Genomic DNA, 27,500 nt, shown 5'->3' with positions numbered 1-27,500 from the left:
CTGGGTACGATTGGTGTAAGGCATGATGGGTAGCACGTTGTCTATAAAGTGTCAGTTCATCACGTGATGAGGCATTCTAGGCCTGCATCAGTCCGATTTACTTTTGTTTCTTTTATATATCATTATTATTTTGTAACTAGAGGTCCTCTAATCCCCGGAGGGATCGTGGCATTGCATTGGTTCGGGGAATACGTTTCCAGTTTTTTCCCCCACGGGGGTTTTTTGGTTTTTCGTATCCGGCGGTGTCACAGGGAATTGTTTCCCCGTAGTCAATTAGTTGTTGTTATTGTTCCACATGTAGGTGTTCATGCTTGCTGCTGGTGCGAGGCCGAAAGATACCAAAATAAACCTAATGGATTGCATTTGTCTGTGTAGTGAAGTCGAAATCCATCATTTGTCGGGGTTTGGTTTTACCACGAGTTCATGTGACCTGCTGCAGCAAGAGCCGAATAGTGAGAGAGCCTGGGCTCAAGGTCGTGAAACGTATTCACGTAATGAACAGGAAGCTATACTGCCGGGAATCCCAAAACTAAATAAAGGAGACCGCCTTGATGAACCAATCCATACAGGATTGGCCTCTTAATTTTTTTGCAAAATCATCCTTTCATTTTAGTCAATCAACTACTTCCCTTATGTTATTGCCATGAGCTCCTAGACATGGTATTTTTTTTACAAGGCTACGCATAATCTGGTCCACCTTAGTCCTTCCGTTGTTCCGGTGGTGCGCGAAAGCGCTAGATCGACTCGAGCATCGGCTACTAGCTTTCCTATCTTTGTCCCCAAGAGATGTAGAACTACATCATATCAGAAATCTTTTTTCATTAGAACAACCAGAATCTGGAACCTACCCACTGGCACAATGGACTTAGCTATTGCTACTCTTACTAGCTTCAAGGCTCTTCTTTTCTCTATGTGTACTACTCTCGTGCTGTCAGAATGAACTGCAATCTGGACAATCCTCGAACTTTTAAAACCATCTGTTTGAAATGAAACTCCACACGATTTCTAGACGTACCAATAATGTGCTGCATGTAAAGTGTTTTTTCTTACCTTCTTTTTACATATATTTTATTCCTGGGCCCGCAGTAATTGGCTACTCAGCTGTTGCAACATCCCTGTCAAAGTTTATATATTGATTGTACGTTTTGTTTTGTTTTTTTCTTTTTGGTAGCATAAAAGCAAAGCTAATAAAATAAAATAAATATAAAATAGATGCTCGCTGGTTACGTAAAACATTGCTTTAAATTTCTGATATGATTTCTCTTTGTTTCCTTCGTCAGGAGTACCTTGTGAAATACTGTCTCTACAAAATGACACAATTACATGTCAAACGGGTGAAGCTCCTCCTTTCTTGTCAGAAAATGTTGACGTGTATCCAGGTAAGGTATTCTGCACGACTGCGCAAACTCTTGATCTTCAGCAGTTGTGGATTTATGGGGGAGAGAATAATGGACGAACTATATTTATTTAAATGAATGAAGGGGTAGTTTCTAAAGAAACTGTGGTGCTGCGTCGGTGGGGAAGTAGTATACAAAAATTTGGTTTATCAACGGAGTTGATAATGTAAATTGACCACCGTACAGAGATTCTAAAAGCTGACGTTTCGAGCGTTAGCCCTTCGTCAGAGCGAATCCGAAGGGCTAACGCTCGAAACGTCAGCTTTTAGAATCTCTGTACGGTGGTCAATTTACATTATCAACTCCGTTGATAAACCAAATTTTTGTATATTTATTTAAAATGGAGTGATAAATGATTCATGGAAAAATGAACACCTGTTAATCTTTTTCAACTCTTCCCTCTCCCCAACCAAACGCAAGAGAGAGTCTAAAGAGTCGATACAATACAACGAAGAATCGCAACTTCAAACAAGAGTAATTCGTTTCAGTTGTTATTATGCTAATCGAAATACATTTTTTGGTATGGGGATAATAAAGGGGATTGCTTGAACCCTTTGTTTCTTTAGTGAAGGTTTATAAGCGTTCTTGAAACTTTTAACTAATAGATGGTAACGAGGAGGGTGCAATATTCCTTATTCTGCGTGGGTCTGCTGGCCCTGAAAATTGCTTAAAGTGTCAAACGAAGCTACTGGGTGACCGCTCTGCTTCTGGATGACCCGTTGATAGGGAAAAGACGGACTTTTACAACAATGAAACCTAACTTCCTTCTTCTCCTCGACAACTTTAGGTTCCCGTGGGTTATTACGCGAGATATGGAAGAACACAAGACCGCCAACCGTATCAGCAGTTTTGGGACTAAATACGTCTGCCGAAGACTACCGCTCAGAGTTGATCGCTGAGGCGACTTCTCCGACCCAATCCTCTTTCGGCGAATATGCATCATTCAGTGAACGTATCCGAGGCTTCTTTGTTCCTCCTTCGGACAATAACTACACTTTTTACATTCAGGCAGACGACCAAGCCGAGTTGTACTTCAGTTTGAATGAATCAGCGTCTGCTAAGGTAAGGATGCCTATACCTGGGATTAGGTTTAATAAACGGGAGAATTGGCGTTGATTTAATTCCAGTTGTGCAGAAGAGAACTAATGCCCCGGTAAATAAATCATCTAGTGATATAACATAGATAGCAAAATTGTACATGCAATTAAATAATTTAGTATCCTCACAAGAACTTGATTGCTTTAAGTTAAGGCCCAGTAATACGGGCAACATTTTTCGTGCAACTTGTCGCGCAACAATGTTGCGTTGCAAGTTGAGATGGTTTGTTGCGCGTATTACCACCTTCTTGCGCAACAAATTTTCAGTTGTTGCGCAAATGATATACACAGAGTAAAAAAGAGGTAATTCAGTGCAAAAGACTTAAAAAAAACCAGGCGTTATAATCGTTCAATGGTAAAAGAAAGCCTCATATAGCCAATCAATTGCTAGCCCTCGATGGCGCAATTTTTGCTTGATTACGTGATAAGCGTGCGTTCCTTCTGCTTTATCACGACGGGGTTTCTCGATATTTTTCACGTCTATTATTAAGTAATCACGTGATTTTTCTCGTGCAATTTTTTATAAATAAGTACTCGTAAATTTTTTCAAAGCCTTCAAACTGTTGTTCATCAAATTGCACTCGAAATCATATGATTATCATATCAAATCGAAATCATATGATTATCATATGACAAGGACTTAGGTGTTGAGGTATAAAGGCCCGTCGTCAGAGCTGTGTGTTGAAATGAGGAAAGACTGCTCAGTTAATCGTTGTTTCGACTGCAAACATGAAAAATAGCCTATTCGGATATTTTATTGATAGTTTGTTAATAATTACACTCGCAGTAACGGCTTCATGATTTAGACGTTGTCCATTCAGGACGTAGATAAACGACCATAGCTTGCGTGGAGTTCTTCTAGTAGCTCAATGTGAAGAGCATGCGACTGATCGGTGTTTCGGAGGTCGTAGGTTTACGAATCCTGCCCAGTACTCTGACTTTTCAGTTGTCCTTTCACGCGTCGTCGGTGTTTGTACATGAGGTAGTTATAAAGCAAACAAATCTTGATTATGTTACGTGATATGATGACTGAATGCAATCCAAATGTTGTCAATAGGATTTTTAGGAAAATGAGATTGTAAATTACTGGACAGCTCTGGGGCCCCATGTTTCCAGGATCTTTTCATCGACAAATTGAAGTCGGACGACTAAAAACTAAGAACACTATGAAAATATTCATTTATCGATGGTGACTTGGGGATACGCAGAAGAAGTCTAAGAGCTCCTGCATGAGTCGAACCTACAACCCGATAGGCTAGTTCGGATGCGCCACCACTGAGCTATCGATAAATACAGAATCTCTTTCATTAAAATTAAGAACACTTTTTTTTTTAACCCATTCCTTTAGGCAAAAATTGCCTCCTGTTACAAGCCAACCACAAGCTGGACTGCATTCCGTGAACAGAAGTCAACAATGTTCTCCCTAAAGAAAGGAAAACGTTACTACATAGAGGCCTTGCACGTGCAGGATGGTGGAGATAGACACCTCAAGATCGGTGTGAAACTGCAAAAAACTCGTCATGTAAACTCACAGATTGGTTCGGCAATCAACGAAAAACAAGAAATAAGCATGACTTCAGTCCAACGCCCAGAAGTACAAGTGAGTCATTGGCAGATATGAATATGGCAACCGACCAAATTTGAAGCCAAGATGGCTAGATTTAAGCCATTTGTTGTCCTAATTTTTTAAGGACGGTTTCCGGATAAACGCGAATTACAATATCACTATCCAGTCATCTCGACGGAAGAATCTTTGACAAAAGGTAGAAGCGATCTTCGCACTTACCTGGACAAATTAAGCAACAATGAATGAGAGAACCGAAAACACCTTTGTAAAGATAAGACCTTTCTTGAGGATACGCAAAAAAGAACAGTTTCGCAATTGATATTTGGGTCTTAGGAACAGAAAGAATTGTCTTTGGAAAAAAGTTCCAGACTGGGAGGGATTCATCAGATCACACATACCCAGAGTTTTGACCGGGCCGGGATAGTTTTTTTTCCTCAGGACCCGTAACTGAAATATAACGTGCTGCTGAGTTTTGTAAAGAAGTCATTATTTTGTAGCATCGCCACGTTCCTGCGTTTTGAGGATATAAACGGGCAGCGAGCAGAGTCAGTGTTATCTAAAGTAAAACAAGACACACAATTTCCTTTCTAGGTGATCAATATTACGAGCTGGGATGATGGCAAGCTGTTTGAAGTTCAAGAAATTGAAGCTGTATCATGTTCGCAAAGTGAAGGTAACGAGGAAATCTTTTTCGATTATTGTTAATTTATATTTACTAACTGAAACGAGGAAAATTTAGAGGAAATTGCAAGGTTTGCTCCAGGCAAAGTGGTCCTATGCAGGATTAAGTATAACGTTAGCATCGCGAGTCATTGGAAATTTGTACAGGTGTACCAATACATCTGGCGTATTCTTTGAAGATCACAGTTCTTAAAAATCCTGGTCGCAAACTCACTTACGTGTAAACATCTGTTGCCGGTAAAATCCGTTCGCAGGTTCAATCCGCTTTTATCTAGGTTAAAAATTGGTGAACCTCATTTTACCTAGATTGAATACGCACTCAGATGAATTGAATATATTTCTTTGGAGCCTAAATAGAGCCTAGAGAAAAATTAGGGTCAGGTAAGGATTAGTTTTGGTTATTATACAGAGATATCAATTGACTTATACAATTCTAAAGCAAACTAGACGCTCGGTGAGCGTACACTGGGTTGCCTGTGGTATGCGCAGCGTTCCTGGCAATTTTTTCAAGTAGGGGGTCATTAAGACCATTTAAGGGGTCACTCAGAAGTCATACCAGCACAGGAGCCCATGACAAGCATTGCCTACCTGTGGTAGTGCAGTAACACAGCGCTTCATTCCATATTGTCAACTGAGCTGCGTTTTGTCTTCCAGGAGATTCAAGTTGTCCTTGCGAAATATGTAGCTCTAACAGTGCACGATATTGTTTAGGTATTGTGTATATCATTTTAGTATAAATACACAGGTGATTATACAAAATCGCGCGCTCTCATTGGCTCGCTATCTCGGATTATCAGCCGATAATCACCTCGACGGACAAAATGGCTGCCAGTAGTCGTTTTGCCATTGTGAGTGAAGATGATTTTCGCGTTGAAATGTTTTTTTTTCTCTCTCTCTTTTTTGAAATAATCACCTGTGTATTTATACTGAAACAATTATTCGCCTCAGGCGAAGTGACTATCGGTGAATATTCACCTCGACTTCGTCTCGGTGAATATTCACCGATAATGACTTCTCCTTCGGCGAATAATTGTTAAGTAGTGCAATGGTGGACGTCTTAGGTAAATAGCCCCCTGAGAAGACATGTGGTTACTAGCAAAGTACTGAACCCAGAAAGATTGAAGACAATAAAAGGGAATCGAGAAACATTGGCGTCTGGGTTGACATGTTGGTCATTTTCAAGTTCCCGCACAACTTCTTTTCACCACAAGTTCAAGCGTGCAGTCTGAGCATCTGACAGCTTTGTAATACAAAAGTTCACTGAAGTTAGTATCTGGATGGGTGACCTAAAAAATATACCACTTCGTATAACAGAAGCATTGGACCGAAAATTCTATTTTAACGCTAACAAATGCGAACTAAGCAAGGTACAGATTTTGTTAGCTTGCTTTATGCAAAACAAATATTGATGCAGAAGTAAATAAATATTGATACACAGTTTTTAGGAAGAGCAGAAGGAAGTTTTCAGGACGGTCGATCGAGAATTAAATATTTTGCCATCAGCAATAAAATTTACGACATGAAAACAACATTAATTTTGAACTGCGAATATAAAACGTTTACGATCAGCGACAAACATTTTGGGGAATTTTTTCTACGTTCGATTTGTTGTTATTGTACTTTTGGCTGCACAAGCAAATCGCAAAATCGAAAGTGACATCGAATTCAGCGGGCGCCGTGATCAAGTTACCGCGGCGTGTTTACTCGCGAAACAGTGAAGCATCTGTGTCAAATGATGGCAAGATAAAAGGTTTTTGTTTTCTTTTTCTTTCAAGTGTTATAAAGTTTGACAAGAAATGTGCGAATTCAACACAAAGATCACAATCGCCCAACTCTTGAGGTTGACCATTATTTCTGCAAAGTCAAAAATTTACTCTTTAAGACGAGGTTATTTGTCACACTTTATTATTCATCAGCGTCTCAATTTTTTGCTGATTTTGGGGCTCATTTTGTCGAACCTCAAGCACGCTTCCAACAGACCTGTTTATTTTCAACCCAGATATGCAAATTTGTTAAGATCGAAAATTAAACAACATGATATTAAAATTTAAAAAGGCTGGAAATATCGCAAAATCCTTTTTCAGCGAAAACTTTATTGAAACAAACAACATAGTTGCTATAAGAGGCAAAAACTCTTCCTATTTCAATTGCTTACGTGCAAACAAGAGACACAATCCGTGTCATAACGCATATGCAATATGCAATTAAATAAATTTCTGACAGTTCACATCAACCCTTTTCGAAAGAACCTTGACCGTAAATAATGAAGCAAAAAAGAGACAACAAGCTTTCATTCAAATAATTCTTCACTGTCACGATTCCAAATTTTTCTTAACTTTGCAGAGTTTAGTACAAAACACCGGGAAATGTAATTTGCCAGACAGCTAAGATGCGACTTGAGCAAACACTGTGATGCATTCAAGGCGTTCGATTCCTTCAATGTGTGTTAAATTCATAAAAAAATTTACCATTTGAGTTCAGTGTTTTATATAACACCAATTAGTAAAATACTAGAAACAAAGCTCACTTGAGATCCAACGGCGAAAAATGAAGTGGTTGTCGAGGACCATTACTCGTCGCTTTAAAGATTCCAAATATTTACTTTTCAGCGCCTGTCTTGTTCATCCAATTGACGTTCCATTCTTGAGCTCCATGAGGGTATATTTTGTTTGAAGATCCACTAAAACGCCATTCGCGTTTCAATGACTTTCGACGCCATTGCGGGTTAATAATTAAATGTTCTCTTGTGTGCACCAGAGAAATCTACGCATTACCCCAGCCCCCTCAGACCTAACAAAATACACACAGAAGACTCTATGGACAAAGACACCACTGAGCAGGGGAGTGACAGGCAAGACTTTTCATGACACGGAAAAAAATAAAAATTTAAAAAACCAACAGATATTACCCATTTTTCGACTGGGATTGCTATACTGGGAACCCAGTAATAATGCAAAGAACGGTGTTGGATTGAGCATGTTCGTCGTTGTAGTGTCGTGGCGAAGACACAGGACTATAGATCTGGCCCCAGTTGGATAACTCAATTGGTTTTGCTAGTGTTTATCCGCTGGGTGGGTGATTTAAGCGATGGATAGCGCTATCCATCGTTTGAACAACTGGGGCCTGGAGAGTCTGAGTTCCGGTACCGGTAAGTGCATACTAAATTTCTTTATTCCCTTACTATGTCGAAATGTTGAGACTGAAGGAAGATTTGTTGAGGTGCGTAAGACAGAGCTTGAGTGAAATACTTTAATGGTGACTTTAAACTAGGTACTTTTCGTATTTATTTTGCAGACAACGCGACCAATTGTTCAGATGCGTTTTCCATAAATTATGGTGGAATAACAATTCCGCGCATGACTTTGAATAACATGACTGCTGGCAACCTTCAGTGCGCTCTCAACAACCTGACAGACATCAGGAATGAGGGGTTCGTTAACGTTACAGAAGTGAAGACTGCATTCAACGGTTCTACCTTTCGGATCACGTTTTACTTTAATAATCCCGATCGCACGAAGATGCTGCAGACCAATTCCCAAACGTCAAATATGACGACGAATGTTACAATCACTCGTTTGCAGAAAGGTATACACATATACCTTGCTTTTTCTTAAAATTTATTAGACTCCAATTATAGCAGCTTACGGATACCCTTGAGTCTTAAGGGTCTTCTGTGACTATTGCACATTAACTTGTTTCACCGCTGCTCTATTTATTCAAGCTATAATACTGTTAATCGATTATCATGATGTTGTTTCTAATTGTTTAACCTTGCAGGGATTCCCGGCAACTACTGGTTTAAGCTGTCAATGGGTGGTAGAACGTCAAACAAAATTCACATCGAAGCATCTGAAAACGATATAAAGCAACAACTACAAAACATGACGCTATGGTACTGCAATTATGGTACTCCATCTGAACGCGCCTACTATTACAATGGTTTTGAACGCCCTGCGCAAGACCCTGAGCGGGGTGAAAAAGTGGACAAACCGAGCCCATACTGTGGGCGATTTTCCTTGAAGAATCCTTTCGGTGGTAACCTTTTTTACAGCGGGAAGACAAAAGACCTTTCAGGACGAACTTTAAGTGGATACGACGTAGCAAGATACACACAGGTTAATTGAACAATAGTTCTTTGGATTTAAATAAACGAAGAGCGTTCTAAATCATCAAATGAACGAAAAACTAAGCAGTTGGGAATAAGAGTTAACAATCCAGGACAGGCTCTGTCATCAATAAACGGAAATCGAGCCCATGGCTGTGTGTTTCCGCTGCTTATTGCTCTTGTATCAAGCTCGTGCACAAAAAACGTTTGAGACGATATGTTGATAATTCAAACTAATACCGTTAGTTTATCGCTCTCAACAACTTATTTTATCTTGGCATGATTTACGATAGTGAATTTTTCATAAAGGCATTAGGTCTCAGAATGAAGTCAATCTAGTTTTATAGAATTTTGTCATTGATTGGCATATTTAAATACATTCAATAATGTCACATGACGGTTATGTTCAAGGAACACTGAGAAAATTTTCTTAGAACTATACCATTCCATTCTCATTTTCAACGCTAGTCCTATTGTTACGTCTTTCACGAAAATCGGATTTTATTTTTGTTCCAAAAGAGTTGACTACTCGCTTCGAAATCGAGGGCTGAGACAATTTGAAAATGGTTTATGGAATGATTTTTTCGGATGCAGTCTCTTATTTTTCAATACTCTATTAACTCAAATACTCAGGGACGTTTTTTAAACTGTTACATTAACAATGTTGTTTTCTTATTAAATGATGCATTGAAGACCACCATACTCAGTTTGTAGTCGAACTTAGTATTAAACACAACTTAAAGAATATGTTAAGAAAGTTTTCAGGCTTGAATCGCAAAAATATAAGAAAACTCAGCTTCAACCCCAAAATTAGACCTTATAAAAAATAGTGCAAACAATGTGAGGTGACAACGCTCTTTAATGTCGGATGGATTTTAATATCGGCCCCGTTGTTTATGTTTTAAAGTAAGTCTTTGTAACCAACATTTTACTTAGTTATTTCTTTTATTTTTGCAGTTGTGTTTCGCGTACAGAGGAAGAATTAAAAACACCATTAGTTTTTTGATCTCATACACGGATAAATCCGGCAGTGATAAGCAGTCTTCGCGTAGTTATGAGTTCGTTCCTATCCTTGATGACAAATGGCATTGGCTGTGCATGAACGTTTATGACAAGGTCTTAAATGACCGCCAGCTCAGTAGCAGCGCTGATGAGCGTTTCAAGATGTATGTGGAACGCATAACCGTGGGTCGTGATTCTGGATCCGACCTGTTTATTGATGATCTTTACATCTGGCGGGATGCTGTTTCGGGTAGGTTTCCATTCAGAAACTGTAAATATGGTTGTTTATGAAAAGACGATCGTGATTCGATTACAATTTCACTAATTAATTCAAAAGTGTCCTCTGAAGTGTAGTCCTCAAGTACAGACCGAACGATCGACGAATTTGGAGTCGGAGTCGTAATCAGAAGCTCAGAGCGATACGATCTTGTGAAAATCAATCTGTCGGAGTCGGAAGCAGAATACCGATTTCGCTTATGACTCCGTCGCTTATGATCCTTTGAAAACTGCATTGTCGGAGTCGGAAGCAGAAGCGTAAGTATAACCAATCACAATACTCGATTCCAAGAATTGTGATTGGTTGGTTCTTTCGCTGCTGCTTCCGACTCCGACAATCTAGTTTTCACTGGATCATAAGCGACGGAGTCACAAGCGGAGTCGGAAGAAAATAGGAACGTTCTGATTCTTCCGACTCCGATTCCCTCGAGCTTATGACTCCGCTTACGACTCCGATCTTTGATTTTCACTAGGTCATAAGCGTTCTTATGACGCCGTCTACGACTCCGACTCCGACTCCGTCGCTAGTGAAAACCAGCCTTTAGACTTACCTTATTGCCACAAACGGGTAGCAAATGTTTAGACTTAAAGGGACACTTTGTGTTGGATGGCAAAATTGGGCCTGTATCTAATAACGTGGATTCCTGGACATAAATGTTAACTCAAGGTGTGTAGTGATGGCGTAGTGGTGAGAGCTCTCTCCTCCCACCAATGTGGCCAGGGTTCGATTCCCAGACTCGGCGTCATATGTGGGTTGAGTTTGTTGGATCTCTACTCTGCACCGAGAGGTTTTTCTCCGGGTTCTCCGGTTTTCCCCTCTCCTCAAAAACCAACATAAGGGTTGGATTTGCGTTAATTTGTTAATTTCAATTTACAGTGTCCCCAATTCAATTAGTGCTCCAGCGCGAGAAGATTAGACACTTAAATAAAGTTCCTTTTCTTTCCTTTTTTCTTCACTTCTGCTTACCGGGATGGCTCAGTCCCACGACAGAAATTTCGATATTTTGATACGAAAGTGACGGATGAATTTCTGGTTGTGTAAGATGTCGCCAAAAACATATTGGTCTTCTTATTCTCCGCTCTGTAAACACTCTCCCATGTACCATCGTGATCTCGATTTTATTCTAGGGATTCTTTTTGGAGGCTCAAGACATTCAAACGTAATTGTTAGACGTACGAGAGAGCGACCATGTTTAGGCGGTAATCTTAATTGAGTAACTTCATCTGCAAAGAAGCATTTTCAGAGTCAAATGGTAAGGAAAAATGGTAGCTACTTTTGCCAAATACGAGAGTGAGAGTATTTCTTCCATGACCCTGCAAGGACCTAATCTTCCCGGTTAAACTCTGGTCCCATATTATAATGAAGATTACTTATGGAAAGAAAACGTGATTTATGTCAGAAAAATGTCTCAGTTGGTACGGGAGGAGGCGGAGAGTCCGCCGTCCCCGTGATCATGATTCTTTTGTTAGTCACCTGAAGTGAGACCTTGGAATGCACCCTTTATTTATGTTATTAATTATAATTTCTTGTCAATTTTCACCTTTTTTATTTGTTCTTAGTGCATAGAATGCTCCCTGCAGCTGAGCCTGGTGGTAACATCATCCAATCCATAAGTGTTCAAAAATTGGGACGCAGTGTTTGGTCTGTTTCACTGACACCCGCTTCCTGTGGGACTGGCATTGACTTATTCCAGATTGCTGGAGCAGACGTGGTCAGCGGCAACGCATCATCTGATGAAGCTATGTTTCAACCGATCAACGGTTCAGAAAACACCAAGATACTGATATCACGTAAACAAGCTGCTTCTCCTCCGATTGGTGGAGTGTTTGACCTTCACCTTGAAAACGAGAAAATCAATGGTAATTCACGACGCATAATGCAGTTCAGAATTTGTATTTTAATCACTCAATTGTGAGTTGTTGGTTTGGCTGTCAGTTGGAAGCAATTCAGCTGTAACAGGCCATTTCCGAGTGTTGAAAGTGAGCATTTTTCAAAGCGTATTAGATTTTTTCATATTTAAAAGAAAAGCGTTTATCATAATAGATGCTCTGCCCTGATGATCACAATCAAAACAACTCGTAAGTGGCATGTTTTTATTTGGTGCCACCATTAAGATTAAAAGTGTTAAAAAAGCATAACATATTATTTATTTTACTTTTTAAAAAATTATTTCCTGTTTGTTTCATTACTCTTCTTGTATTTATTGCTGGAAGATCTTTTTGGACCTGGCGAACTCTTATCATGTTTAACCGATTAAAGGAAAAACACAATTTAAGCAAAATGATCTTCCTGTATGTGATTTTAGTACTCACAGATCGTATTAATACCCTGACAAGTTGAGGCCTAGTTTGACCATCGAATTGTTTCTATCAATAACAAACTATAGTCTGTGGTGTCATCCACTCAAATGTATGAGTACTCCTTGTATCTCGTCCATCAATTTATTTGGTCGGTATACTGATACCAGGATATATAACCCCGGAATGACGTTACCTAGTATTGATAATGAATTTTTTTGGTTTATTTGTCCTCAAGACATCCCTGCAAGCGTGTCGGCATACGAACTGAAGTCCATTCTCGAAAGCAACTTCAATATTGGGAAGGTCAGCGTCAGTAAAGAGGGAACATGCGCCGAAGCGAAATGGACAGTAGAGTGGGCGACAACTGGGGGCGATCAACCTGCTTTGGAAGTCAATGGAACCGGACTGACAGGAAACATGGTCTCAGTCAAAGCCAGGACAATCAGTAATGGTGGACTGTTTTTGAGGCCAATCCCCGGGGATATGCTGAGGGTAGCAGAAACCAAGCCACAGGTCAAACCGAATTTCTCCTAACTTTTGTGTTTTCTTTTCAGTTTCTTTTCACCGCGCACCGGTGGCTCAGTTGGTTGAGCATCGGGTTGTCATGCGGGAGATCGCGGGTTCGAACCCCGGTCGGACCAATACTCAGGGTCTTTAAATAACTGAGGAGAAAGTGCTGCCCTCGTGATTTTATCTGCAAATGGTTAGACTTTCTAGTCTTCTCAGATGACGACTATAAACCGGAGGCCCCGTCTCATAAATCATAAGTTCCCTGTGGGACGTTAAAGAACCCACACACTATTCGATAAGAGTATGGGATGTAGTCCCCGGTGTTGTGGCTGTCCTGTTCTCTCCAGCAAGAAGTGGCCGGATTGGCATTGATGTCTCTAAAAGGGCTTACGGTGTATGAGGCCATCAAAGAAGAAACAGGCAGAAGCCAAAAAGGGACTTTGCCTAGTGCTGGAACATGTAAATGTAGACCACTTTTTAGGTTATGGAGTGAGCAGCCTTTTTGCTAGCTCTTGTCAAATTGTATGTGATGCTGGCGCGTTTAGGCAAGACAAACGAAAGGCGGATAGGTCGTGTCACCGCATGTTGTGCTTAAGCTTTCACTGGCGTGAACTGCAAGCGTGAGCTGAGTTGAAGATGGATTGGGACCTCTTTGGCAAATATTCAAGAGATAATTAAATAAACCGTCTCGGGAGGAGCTTTACATTTAATAGTGCCGGAGTATCAAATCGGATGTGCGTCCTCAAGAGATTTAAGGCTTATAAATAAACCGTTTTATAATACTCTGTGATTATCTTTGGTTGTTGCCCTAAATCATCTTATAGAGTCAATGCAAGGAAGGATTTGTAAAATGCTTGTGATTCGACCTACTTTAACTCTGTGCCCTTCATATCTGGACCTCCTAGGAAGCTTTTCGCGCATCACTGTTTCACATACTCAGCAGAAGAACTCTCATTGGCACTGGTCGCAAACAGCGGGGTAGATAGCTTTCGGTGCCGTACCTAAGTGGTAAAGGCAATGGGGAACCCGCATTTTTGTCAGTTAAAACGATCTTCGTACAACCATAAGAACACCATTTAGGCAAATGAATAATCAAGCATTATTTTCGCGACATCATCTGTAACAAAACTATAATCCAAGCAATTTCATTTCTCCTATTTCTCTCAGGTCACAGTATTAGTAGACAGTATTCCATCAAGCTGTGTTGGAAGATCATGCTCTTTCACATTTTCATCTTCTGCTACACCATCTCTTGCCTTGGTATCACCTCTCAAGGGGAGCTCTGGAACGGAAATAACCCTTAGCGGAAGTCATTTCAGCGTCAACGTATCAGAGGTAAACGTTGTTATTGGTGGAAGCGTATGCCAGGTGACAAGTTCCAATTTAACTACTATAAAGTGCACCGCCGGACAATCAAGTGGTGGTTCGCATGAGATCATCGTCAAGATACACAATAAGGGTTTCGCGAAGCCCTTAAGTAGCAATGTTGCTTACACTTATAAAGTAAATGTCAGCGGAATACACCCTAATCAAGGGAGTGTTGGAGGAGGAACGCTTGTTGCTATTCGAGGTGATGGCTTCGGAGAAACATCCAGTGATACTCAAGTGAAAGTAGGCGGTTCCATTTGCAAGGTAGGGAACGTCAGTTTGACTGAGATATTCTGTATTACGTCACCTCATGCAGCAGGCCACACCAGCATTGATGTCATGGTTAGAGGGGAAGTTGGATCATTGAAGAATGCATTCGTGTATGAATCAAATCTATCACCATCGATTTCATCACTTAGTATCTCAGAGGGACGCGTGAGCGGTGGAGAGGAGTTAGTTATAAAGGGGACTGGATTTGGCGTCTCAAAACCATCTATTGATATAGGCTCTAATCTTTGTGAAGTGAGACTTCACAATGATTCGCTGATAAAATGCACAACGCCTGCAAGTCCACCAGGGTTGTATGACGTGTTACTCTTCGTCGATGGCAAAGGGTACGCTGTGCTTGCCGACTCAGCAAGTAGTACCAGGCCCCCTCAGTTTAAGTACGTTTTGGAAGTGACTGACATCTCCCCAAGGATCGGCTCTATATTTGGGGGAACGTTTGTAACTGTGACAGGTCACGGATTCAGCGATAACACGTCAGAGGTTACAGTTAACATGGGCCATGTTCCTTGTCATGTCCTCTCCAGCACAAGCAGTAAAATAGTTTGTGAGACTGATGCCTCTTCTAAAGTGTACAAAGTGGACAATAGCGGAAGTCACCCAGGTAAGATTATGACTATTTCAACATTTCCATCAGAATTTTGACTTTAAATTTTCATGGCCACTTGAGAGAGCCGTACGACTAGAGTTGAAATTTTGGGATTTGGTAGACAATACTAAGACGAAACTGTCAGCATTTTTTTTAAAAAGATCTATCGGACAGCATTTCATTTATTATCAAAATAGAAGAAAATCGACGTTTTTTCCATTTGCGAAAAACCTGTCTGACAGATTTAACTATTTATTTCTATGCATGATTATTGTTTCTCGCTAAGAAAATCCTGAAATTTTACGATGGGGTCATACGGCTAGTTTTTGAGAAAAAGGCCTTGAAATGTGTAGTTTTCAGTCTGTCCCCCAGGAGCTCGGTCACTATTTTTAGTATTTTCCCCTGATTTGCATTTATTTGTTAGGTAAAATTACATTTTACATCAGTTGCAGTGACTAACAATTCAGAAGAGACATCCTTTTGCTTTAATTTACAGATTTCAAAATCGTGATCTTTTTCTTCGGAAATAGAGATTACTTCATGGAAAGCGCGCGCGTACGGGATTTTCACACGAGTTGGTGAAGTATCTGAAATCGAACGAGTGAGCGCAGCGAACGAGTGAGATTTCTGATACAAAACCAACGAGTGTGAATATCCCGTCAAAGACATGTTTTTCTGTTGTTCGTTTGAGACGGTACTGTAATGACTGCGATTATCGAGAAAAAACCCGCGACAATTAAACCGTGGTTTGGGATTGGACGAAACGATTTTTTCTCGTGTGAGAAACTCCTTTGGCCTCTCTGATTGGTCGAAGTAAAATCCGAAACGCTTTTTCACACAGAAAAATTTGATGCGAAAATCTCAGTATATATAAAATAAACTGTAGTAAACCACCTTAGGATGTGAAATATCAGAGCATCTGTTGATCCGTTGGAGAGAGTTATTTTGTATAGGTCATCACCGTTTTGGGATGAATAGTGATGTTTTATTTATTTTGTTTCTGTTTTTGGCTTGAAGCGAACATCAGCCTGTCGAACCTCCAACCGTCTCGTAGCTCCCTTGAAAGCTCTTCTCTTCCAATTACTTGTATCTCCCTGGGACGTCACTTATGTCCAGAAATAATTAGATGCACACCCAATTTGACATCCAACACAAAATGTCCGTTTAAGTCTAAGCCTTTGCTCTAAGACTTATTTTCAAGAAAAAGGTAAGGGCGAAAGTTAGCGTTATTTTTGGCTAAGGTTAAGTGCAGATGTCTATTCGTACATGAGTAGCAGCATTTAGGTGGGACGTTTGGGAGTAAGGGTTCCACGAAACAATGAGTTACTTTTATAGTAGCCACGATTAAATGTAGCGTGCGATTTTGTTCGCAGCTTTTGCATCTAAAAACAAAGTCAGTTTCTCAATAGCAAAGAGAAATCGTATATCAGCGCTCAAAAAAACATTCTGGGCATGCTTAACATTTGTTCCAGAAAACTTAAGTGTGTTTATTCAAAAGTTCAAATTTTAACCCTTCTTTCATCAGAGTTCGGTGTTGGCTATTCATGGAATCCGCAAACAGTCGTCATCAATGTTGGGGACTTTGTCCAGGTTAGTGACATAGTTTGGATAAATTTCGTCTTTGGTGGATCGTTTTTGTAAAAAAGTCGAAGTGTGAGCCACTTACGACTTTCAATGTCCATAAAGCTCCACCCGTAATATTTTATCAACTGAATAAACAACCCACTTTATGGTTTGTATTTTGATAATTAAGTCAGTTAAATTCCAACTCGTGCAATCATGCCACTACTTTATTTTCAGGGAAAAAGTTGAAGTTACGAACAATTCACATATATAACATCTTCACGTGTTTTTCACCAGTTTTTAGCAAGACCTTAATTTTTTGTTATTTTGAGAAACGCGGTAAACTACAATGAAATGCACTAAATTGTAAACGCAAATTTAAGGCGAATGCGTTGGTGATAGACTAACTGACGCTGTAATTGCTTTTGTGGTCACCTTTGCCTAAACTCTGACGGTGTTAGGATATTCTAATCTCAATTTATTTGTGTATCTTTCAGTGGAAATGGACAAGTGCTGAATTGACTGGCCTGACCTTTGGTGTGCATCAGACACGTGACTCCATCAGCACAGTGTATGATGGAGAAGGTTTTAAGAGTAGCCGCAGTGGAAACGGTGCCTTCAAAACTCAGTTTAACGTGGCAGGCACATACTTCTATTCTAGCGGGCCAGTAGATCCTCACGGGGTTATAAACATGAAAGCAAGAGTCATTGTCAACGATCTGAAAACTGATGCCTTTGATGTTAAGGTGCAAGTAGGAGGTTTTACTGCTCCATATAACAAATCTGATAACAGCCAATCACATTCTAGTTCCAGTGATTGTCTGTCAGGCGTTACCAGTGGGATAACAAGCTGCGCTGTTGCAGACGTGCTGCCAAGCAACCAGTCTTCCTTCCGTTTTACGTTTGGGAAATGCAGCACGCCGAAAGTAACGTCGATTAGTCCGAACAGGGGAAAAAATTCAACCATTCTTACTATAAACGGCGTTGGCTTTGGAAATGAGAAGTGTTTCAACGAAGTAAAAATAGGATCACATGACTGTGCAGTTCAGAACTCCTCTGAGAATGAAATCACGTGCTTGGTGACAACAGCTGAACGTCAATTGGCAGCAGGTAAGACTGGCGTGTTTTTCGGGAGTTTAAGCAAAGACGACGGCTACAGCAACGATAACACCAGAAAGCAAAAATCGTATTGGTCAAAAAAGCACGAATTTCGGTGCATTTCTTTGCCTTACTCCACAAAAAAAAACTACATTAAATCACCAAATTTTAGGTTTTGACGGCAACGTGAACATATAACAATGAGCACGGCTCATTCAGTTTTCCGCTATTTTTACTTTAAAACTGTTCGTACCCATCCAGGTTACAGAATAGTTCGCCCGTGTTGTACAAGGTGAACAACACGGAATAATCGCGAAATACTTTCGATAGCGCTAAGTTATATTTTAGAGTGCCGTTTTCGCTGATGTCTCCGTTGTCCTCTATATACCCTTCTCCAAAATGGCGGCCGAAAATTAAAATAAGTTAAAATAAAAAACGTATACCAGCACTAGAAAGAACACCTTTACTTTAGTAACCCTGCAAAGGTTTAGCATATCAGGTGTAATATCAGCTGAGAAAATGTAAGTTGAAAAATGAAAAATTTACAGACGTTTGTATGACTGGTATGGCGTATACCCCCAGTCATACAAACGTCTGTAAATTTGTCAAATTTCAACTTACATTTTCTCAGCTGATATAACACCTAATACGCTGAAACTTTGCAGGGGTACTAGTAAAGGTGCTCCTTCTATTTCTGGTATCAGTTTTTCTTTCCGTTGCCGCTATTTTGGAGAAGGGTCTGTTGTGGAAGGCTCACCGGTGGAAAAAAAAATCCCATCATTTCTTTTCAAGAGTAACGAAGCGAATGGTTCGCCGGTGGAATCATTGTTTCGTACATTTGTTATATAGTGGTTTGGAATAACGTGACGGGCAAAAAGAAAAACAATTGGAAGTGAAAATTGACATAGGAGCAGAAATTCAAACGAAGCAGACACAACACAAAGGGATGCAGCCGGTGATAGAACAGAAAACGCGTAACAATATGTCTCAGTTTATTTTTCTTTGTCTACCTCAGTGAAAACCGTATTATGATGTACGCCGAACTGCAATGCTTGGTAGCGCAGTTGTTGTAGCAGCGCAATCGCACGGTCATCGCCGGTTCAAACTCTCGTGTGAGCAGTAGTGTTCTTCAACTTAAAGCTATTCCATCTGGCATTTATAAGAGAGTCTGTCTCGAGTAGAAAAACAACTGATTTTTTTGTTGCCTTATGAAACTAGAACGGAATCCTCATTTGAGCCGAAAAGAGCACAAGACCTGCCCCTTCACCTGTACAAAATATGACATCTTTAAATTTTAAATGTTAACTTGTCTTTTTTTCCCCTCTTTTAGGCATACCTCATCCGGTTTCAGTGCGTATTAACAACAGAGGTTTTGCCTTCATTGCAATAGAACAAAATGTGAATTCCACCTTCACTCTCCAGCAATCAATCCAATCTATCTTCCCAACGACTGGCTCTTTGATGGGGGGATCACTTGTGACAATTAAGGGAAATGGCTTCACCTCTGAAAGCAAACAGACTGCTGTCTACATTGGTGCAGATTTGTGTAAAATTGTGGCCATTTCATACTCTGAAATTCAATGTCAAACATCTGCTTGGGATGCTTCACAAGCGCTTCCAGTCGTTGTGAAAGTCAATGCCTTAAAAAGCAGCTGTGAATCTGCTGTCGGTTGTTCCTTCAGTTATTCATTCGCGGTGACCCCAAAGGTAGATTCCGTTACTCCTTCAGTGATTGTCGGAAGCGATATCATCATTGGTATATACGGTTCGGGATTACCAAGCGACAAGTCGGATCTGCACATAAAAATCGGTAACACTTCATGCACAGTAACATCCGCGTCACAGTATTCGGCTTCGTGTCGGGTTGGTCCCATTGTGGCAGGAAACCATAAGTTGGAAATTCGTGTTGCTGGACAAGGGTTTGCCATGTTTGAGGCTGGAGCATCTACGATCATTGCAAGCTCCGCTGTCGTGTATGGCATAACACCAACTGAAGGAAGCATAATGGGCGGAACGGTGCTGTCAATCAATGGAAGTGGGTTTGATCCAGCAGATGGTCAGACAGTGGTCAAAATTGGGGCTAACAACTGTCCCGTTATAAAAGTTACCTCTTCAGAAGTCATTTGCAGGACCTCGGCGCACCAAACGGGCTCTTTTGAGGTATTTACTGACATGAGTTGTCTGTTTGGCGATAATGGATTTTTGTTTCTTCACTGGGGAAAAACATTTGCCCCAACCAACCTTTTATCTTGAGATTCTGAAAAAATGTTGCGTAACTCCTGAATGGCAAAATTTTGAGCTTTGTTTTTTATCCAAAGGCTATTTATTTTGAGTGTAAGTTTTAGATTTCACGGTCCGCCATTACCCGCGTTTAAAAGTTACCGATTGGACCTCAGAAGGTTGGATCTAGGAAAAGTGAAATCATTTCCTCAGTAGCTCAAGATTTTGGCGCGTAAACGCCACTTATTATATATGCAAGACATGAGTTTAAAAGTCTGAAAGCCCGAAATTCCCATGCTGCATATTAATCCATCCGCGTACACACGTATTGCACTTTTAAACTATTGAGTCTTTGACGTCATTTTCTCCTCGATCCAGTTCTCTCAAAATTTCAAAGTTGGTAATGGCGGACCATTAAATAGGGAAATTCCAGTTTAAAAAAAAGTCAAATCAAGGCTTAAAACTTGGGCACTTAGTGTTCAGTTACCATAGTTTTGAAATCCAAAGAAAAAGGAAAAGTGATTTTTTGGTCATAGTACCACTTTAGGGGTTAAGACGTAGGGCGAGAACATTCCTACCTTTCTTATGCAACCAACAAGTAGGCCTGCTTTACCAAGATGAGTGCTTATTTTTTTCTGCTTTTAATAATTTTCTTATCAACCTTTAAGTTTTACCTTTTAAGCTAGTCTTGTCAATCGTGGTTTTCTTCCTTGCGTCTTGATAGATAAATAGGCTGATTTAGCAACAGAACGGGAACGTCAGTGGCGACGGCGCGCGCAGAAAAAACACCAATGAGAATTCAGAATAGAATAGACTCCACTCTTTTCTTCTCTATTCTAAATTCTCATTGGTAGTTTTGCTGCGCGCGACGTCGCCACTGACGTTCCCGTTCTGTTGCTAAATCAGCCAAATATGTCGTGATCTTTCCCCCAGACAACCGAAGGAAGAGTGCATATTTTTTGTCATTGTGGTTTTCATTTCAGGTTGTGGTAAAGGCAAACAACATACAATTCCCTCGTCTACGTTACGCTTATCGCACATTTACAACCCCGTATGTGACTTCCGTTTCTCCTTCAAGAGGAAAAGGTGGACAAATAATCGCTATTTCCGGTTCCGGTTTCAGTTCAAACCCTGCCAACATGCACGTGACAATTGCAAACAACATGTGTAACATTCTTAAGAGCAGCGAACATAGTTTGAATTGTAAGTTGGAAAATGAGCCCGCAGGGGTTTTTGACGTCATTCTGCACGTGAAGGGCAAAGGATTGGCTGCTTATCCAACTGACACTCCAGTTACATTTGAACACGAAATGTCTTTTGATAGCATTTCACCAAACATCAGTGGATTTGGAGGTGGTCGAATTATTTCTATTAAAGGTCAAGGATTTTCTTCATTAGCTGTAATCAAAATATGCGGCAACCCTTGTGGGACAATTAACAGCTCATTCAGTGAGATCTACTGTGAGGTTCCTGCTTATACAGGCACGAAAGATAACCCCGATGTGCCATGCTACGTTTCTGTTGAGCAAAATTCCAAGTTGTTTTCCTTTAATGCTGGATTGTTTACGTATCAAGAGTCTCTTACGTCGCGCATTGCTTCAGTGAGCCCATTACGTGGTGGCACAGGAGGTGGGGTGGAGATAACCATTACAGGAAACGGTAAGAGTTTAGTTGAGTAGTTATGGCGTTAATTATCGTGCCAAGATATCACACCTAGGAAGCATAATACAAGATTATAAGTACAGTAAAAGTAAAAGAACGCTTAGCGACGCTGCAGTTCACTCCCTTTCTTTAACGTGGTGGTTAATCTGAATATCATGATGCAACCAATCAGTAGCTAAAGAAATTGCTGTCCCGCTTTTCCTCACTTCGCGTATTTGATTATTCCGCGTTAAAGGTCATTCTTATAAGTCCCTTTTAAGCAATTGGGACGTACTTGAACAGGATAGAAAGTGCATAAGTGTTCTGTGTCACGCATGCAATATGAATTTGGAACGTGGCTGGTTAATGTCTTCGTGCAACTTGAAATGTAAGTTAGAAAGATCACCGCAGTAAGATAAGGAATTTAACAAGTTGACCGACCTTCGCTGACCGGTTGGCTCAGTTGGTTGAGCATCGGACCGCTGTGGGGTAGATCGTGGGATCAAAATTCCGGCCGGATAAACAATCAGGGTTTTTAAATAACTGAGGGTGAAGTGCTACCCTTATAACGATATCTGCAAATGGTTAGACTCTCTATTCTTCTCGGATAAGGACGATAAACTGTAGGCCCGTCTCACTACCTTGGATAGTCATAGCCCCAGGGGACAAGTAAAAGAAACCACACAATATTCGCAAAGTGCAGGGCATGGCGTTCCCGGTGTTGTGGTCTGTTCTCTTTGATATATCATGGCTGGGAGGTTAAACGCTCGAATGTCGACCTGTGTAAGGGACTCCGTGTTCTATTGATGACTGTCGATGGCCATTGTCCTTTGATGTATCATTGATAAATGATAATGACGATGAAGAAATTCCGGGCTCAAGCGGAATGTTAATAATAATTTAATGGCTGTTTACTCTTTCAGGATTCAGTTCAAAGCAAGGTGGAAACAAGGTCACAATCGCTGGAATCCCGTGTAAAATAACTTCTTTCTCTCAAACCGAGATCCGCTGTGTAACCGGGCCTATTAGAGGTACCACCAAAACCAAGGTACGAGTGGAAGTTGAGAATCTCGGTTTTGCGACCCAGGACCACGCAGATTTTTGGTACATAGACGTTTGGTCTTCGCCGTACACATGGGGTTACAAGAACCCGCCTGGCAAAGGAGAAGGTGTGCAAATCTTGAAAGGACAAACAATTCTGTTAGACGAGGATACTCCAGTGCTCACAATTCTTGTTATCAGAGGAGAGTTGATTTTCGAGGAAAAAGATGTCACCCTCAACGCTGAGAAAATTCTAATTGTTGACGGTGGGAGGCTCCAGGTTGGCACGGAGACGAAGCCCTTTCAACACAAAGCTAAGATCGTGTTGCATGGTAACATACATGACAAGCTACTGCCTATATTTGGAACTAAAGTGCTGGCAGTGAGACAAGGGACCTTAGATTTGCATGGCAAGGTCGTCCCCATCACTTGGACACATTTGACTCAGACAGCTGTACCAGGTTTGTAAGAAACTCGGTTACCTGAATATGAGGCAATCAGAATATCCACTTTAAGCTGAATAAATTTAACTCCGTCTAATCTATATCTAACCACAAAATTAATCCCTAGTGAAAAACGTCTGAAGTTATTAGGACTCTTGATTGCAGTCGTTTTGGCTTTACAGTAAAAGAATTGAAGCCCAAATGCAGTTAGCAAGTCAATAAGCAGGAGCCACCCAACTAGCTTAGCTCTTAAGTTATTTTGGTGACCAGTTACTATATTTTCGTTTGTCTTTGTCTTTGATTATTATTATAACTTCTTCGTAACATACTGTACGGTATAAATACGCTCTCTCTCATTCTCTCTCTCAGCTTACGCGAGAGAGGTGCGTCCGTCATTGCGTATTTGCGTGCGAGTTGGTATCTCATTACGTGACCGATGCTTTGTTCTCTTATCCCAAGGTGATAACCAGCTAATTTTGAAACAGGCAGTGACATGGAGTGTTGGCGACCAGATAGTTCTTGCTTCCACAAGCCGAAGTCCAGCACAAAACGAAGAGTTCACTATAACCAGCGTGTCCGATGATGGACGAACCCTGGGCGTAACCCCATCGGTTAAATATAAACACATTTCTATTGTGCAGAACATCGCTGGAAGGCGGATAGAGACACGAGCAGAGGTCGGACTTCTTACTCGGAATGTAGTCGTTGAAGGATCGGAAGACGACGGCTATTCCAAAAATATTCCGGAATGTTCCGAGGGATTCGATCCAGGGATGTTTGCAGTTCAGACATGTTTCCGGGGCCGATATGGCGAAGAGAAGGAAAGCGGACAGTTTGGTGCCCAGATTATGATCAACGCAAGACGCAAGAGTATGGGTCTGGTAACTGGTAGACTGTCTTACATTGAAGTCCGTAAGGCGGGACAGGCGTTTTCATTGGGTAAGAAATCCATGCGTAGGTGTAATTTAGAATAAAAAGGCCTAAAGTGACCTGATTTTGGGAGCAATTGATTGGGTGTTTGATTAGTTCGACACTTGAGACTCGTATTAAACCAACTGGCAACCAGTTACCTCTATATGTTAAGTGAAAATATAGGAAAAATATCATAATCAAATATTGGTCTGGTTAAATTGGGATAAGTGTCCGTGTTTCAATGGGACTACATAGTAAACTTGGTAGATTTTTGGCGGAAATTCCTAAAGAGCTAGGGCATCGACGAAAAGATGTGCGATCTCCGGATCTCCGGCAGTACTAAAGACCTTGGCCATAGGAAGCAAACAATGCTCTCCGGCGAACCGTGAAAATAAGACACCAGTTTTTTTATTATGCACAAACTAATCGAACAATTGACTTGGGGTCAAATCTGAGCCAGGTATGAGGGTGGATCCAGCCCCCTGCACGCCAGCTTCCTCATCCAATCACATCGCATGGATCTCATTAATTTTTTTCCGTCTGAAAAACACAAAATTTGAATAATATAGGTATTTCTAAGATCTTCCGCCATAATAAAAGACTCTCTAAGGTTTTATCAACATTATCATTGTTGTGATAATTTCCGCTCTAGTAATTCGAGTTTTTCTTTATCTTTAAGGTCGATACCCTATACATTTCCACTTGAGTGGTAACGTGTCTGAGTCGTATGTCCGCGGCTGCGCAATTCATCACACCTTTAATCGCGCAGTGACAGTACATGGCGTGACTGGATTAATAGTGGAACATAACGTTGCCTATCATGTCATGGGTCACGGGTACTTTATTGAAGACGGCATAGAGACTGGGAATACAATTCAATTTAACTTGGGAGTGTTTGTGCAGACTTCAAGCACTCTTCTTCATACTGATGTCACACCGGCAACGTTCTGGGTGACGAATCCAAACAACACTAGTAAGTAGAAACCAAGAGCAATTCCAGCCGGATAAAAATGGACAATCACTGTCAAGTTAAAACATATTCCGGTCGTTCAAAGATCATCATCAGTTGTGAAGTTAGATACAGTTGTGATAGTAATGACGTGTAATTTACGTTACAACGGACAATAAGTAGATGCGCGAGACATTAAGCCCATACAGTTCTTAAAGGCAAAGGTCAAACGAGTAATCAATGAAATAAAGCAAATAAACGAAAGTGGATGAATAAATAAATAAATAAATCATTGAAATGAATTAATACAACAAAATATTTAAATTGGCATGTTTCACCTGCTTACTGACTTTACTTTATTTCTTATTAATATTGGTTTGACCTTTGCCTTTTTGAAAGAACTGTATGGCTTAATGTCTCGGACATATATTTATTGTCCGCTATTAGGCAAATTGCAGCAAATCAAACGTCATTACTATCATAAATTCAAATCTCAATGATATCTCACTTCACAATTCAACTGATGGTGGTCGTTCGGAACAATCGAGATATGTCTCACTTTAGTGGTTGTCCATCTTTTAAAATTAAACACTTGTCTGTTTTTTTTTTTCAACACCTTTTGGATCAATTCCAGATATGTTCGCCAATGATTTACTAATGATTGAAAAAGAAGTGAATGGCAAGGGTTTTTTAATTATAAAATGGATCGTATTCCAAAACTAGATTGTCCTCAAACGTTTCATAAGAAACCGTTTTGCTTTTTGCTTAGAATTGCATCGGATTCTCTCAGTTTTGAAGGTAAATTTGACGCACTTCTTAGTTTCTTAGTATTATTTGTTTTAATAAATTTGCCTATGAGTTTTTGACAGATCTATATGTCCAGGATTAAACGCGATACATGCTGTTGTTGATCAGCTTCACACAGTAAAAGCGATAGACGTGATAAAGTGCCCGCCTGGTTAATTACTCCTCAAGTAAACATAAATAGTTTCAAAAACTCTAACTAAAAAATAACACGAACGCTAACATTTAACTCTATTGTCGTAAATACTTAGCACATTATGACGTTCAGTCCTGGACTCAGAAGGGGATTTTAAATAAAGTCGTTGGTAACGAGGGCGTTGCCACTTGTCCCGGACGTCAGAAATAGCATCCGCGGATTTGCTGTCTCTATTGATGGGACTTTTCTGCCTAAAACAAAGAGTCTCCAATCCTTTGTGTAACTTCGTGGTCGTGACATTATAGAGCAAGAGAAGTGGAAAAGAAAGTGATCAACTTCCTGTACAACAGGCCTTGGGTTCATTTTCCAGGAATATTGTTAAGGGAACAATTTTTTGCAAAGGTAACCCCTTTTCGCTCAATGGGAAATTCTTTACCTCGAAACAGGTGGATAACAAACAGAAATTGTAAAGATCACCGTTACGAATTTGATCAAGAATGGCATTCAGTATTTTTCGTTTTTTTCCAGTTCGTCATAATGCAGCGGCAGGAGGCACTCACCATGGATATTGGTACAATATCCCGATCCATCCTGGAGGCCCTTCATTTACTCCTTCAGTCTGTTCACAATACGCTCCTCTGGGTGAATTTCAGAACAACTCAGCTCATTCATTTGGAGGGTAAACTGATTTTCTGGAAATTTCAGAAGTTCAAACCATTGTTTTGGTGGCCTAGCGCTCCTCCTTTGTTTCACTTTTCATTTATTTATTTTTGTTTTAGGTACGGTGTGTGGATTTTCAAAGACTACTTCCCAAGGCGAGGGGGCGGTTGTGGGTCCAGAATATCAGCACCGGCGAAGTTTCACACTTTGCTGGCCTACAATAACCTCAAAGGCTTCGAACTTACAAACGGTGGAGCAATTCAAACGATTGACTTTACAGTTATGGACAACTCAGAAGCTGGGTTGGAGTTTACTAAAGTGGCGGGTCCTTGGGGATATGACGGTCCTTTAGTGAAGGACTGCCTTGTGGTTGGGCATAGTGCTATCAGTGAAAATCCTTCAGCGTGTACCATGGGTGGTCTCGTCGCTCCTATGTCTTCTCGCCTCACTGTCTCCAACACCACGTTCGTGAACTTTGATGCAGGCTCGTGCGCTGTTTTGCGTGCATGCTCTTTCTGCAGGGAGAGGGCAGGAGGCTATACTACAAGATTCGAAAAGCTACAGTTTATAAATTCACCGAATAAGGTGGGCTTTAAATGGGAGCACGAGGCTGTACTTTTGGATCTCGATGGAACGTTAACAGGTAAATGGACAAACCTAATGCGCTATGAAATGTGTTACTCGAGTGCATTTTTGTGCAGAATTAAATTAGAATAATTTGCGTTAACTCCCGCTTTAGGCAAAAGTGAACGGTAAAAAGGTTAAAGGAAAGGGTTAAGGTTGATATGTTGATTCACTTGAGAAGTAGGGTCGGGGAAACACATACCGCCAGCTTTCCTGGGGGACACTTCATTG

The 27,500-nt window shown here is 40.6% G+C and overlaps 1 protein-coding gene across 1 annotated transcript in view; it reads left to right on the top strand.

The window, feature by feature from the left end:
- LOC138043387 (fibrocystin-L-like) overlaps positions 1–27,500 on the top strand; it is an 88,367-nt gene that overhangs the window by 15,227 nt on the left and 45,640 nt on the right. Inside the window, exons 11-29 of the mRNA XM_068889633.1 lie at positions 1,281–1,379; positions 2,185–2,459; positions 3,843–4,094; positions 4,653–4,734; positions 8,037–8,327; positions 8,520–8,857; positions 9,805–10,099; positions 11,686–11,985; positions 12,662–12,939; positions 14,104–15,193; positions 16,704–16,768; positions 17,239–17,851; positions 19,170–19,999; positions 21,043–21,718; positions 22,624–23,202; positions 23,644–24,123; positions 24,776–25,069; positions 26,514–26,664; positions 26,765–27,288. Of these exons, the coding sequence (XP_068745734.1) occupies positions 1,281–1,379; positions 2,185–2,459; positions 3,843–4,094; positions 4,653–4,734; positions 8,037–8,327; positions 8,520–8,857; positions 9,805–10,099; positions 11,686–11,985; positions 12,662–12,939; positions 14,104–15,193; positions 16,704–16,768; positions 17,239–17,851; positions 19,170–19,999; positions 21,043–21,718; positions 22,624–23,202; positions 23,644–24,123; positions 24,776–25,069; positions 26,514–26,664; positions 26,765–27,288 (7,512 nt within the window). The remainder of the gene's footprint in view (positions 1–1,280; positions 1,380–2,184; positions 2,460–3,842; positions 4,095–4,652; positions 4,735–8,036; positions 8,328–8,519; positions 8,858–9,804; positions 10,100–11,685; positions 11,986–12,661; positions 12,940–14,103; positions 15,194–16,703; positions 16,769–17,238; positions 17,852–19,169; positions 20,000–21,042; positions 21,719–22,623; positions 23,203–23,643; positions 24,124–24,775; positions 25,070–26,513; positions 26,665–26,764; positions 27,289–27,500) is intronic.

The sequence above is a fragment of the Montipora capricornis genome, chromosome 3 (genome assembly GCF_036669925.1).
Source record: "Montipora capricornis isolate CH-2021 chromosome 3, ASM3666992v2, whole genome shotgun sequence".
Taxonomy (NCBI): domain Eukaryota; kingdom Metazoa; phylum Cnidaria; class Anthozoa; order Scleractinia; family Acroporidae; genus Montipora; species Montipora capricornis.
The sequence above is the reverse complement of the archived record's forward strand: the minus strand, read 5'-3'. Positions and strand labels throughout refer to the sequence as shown.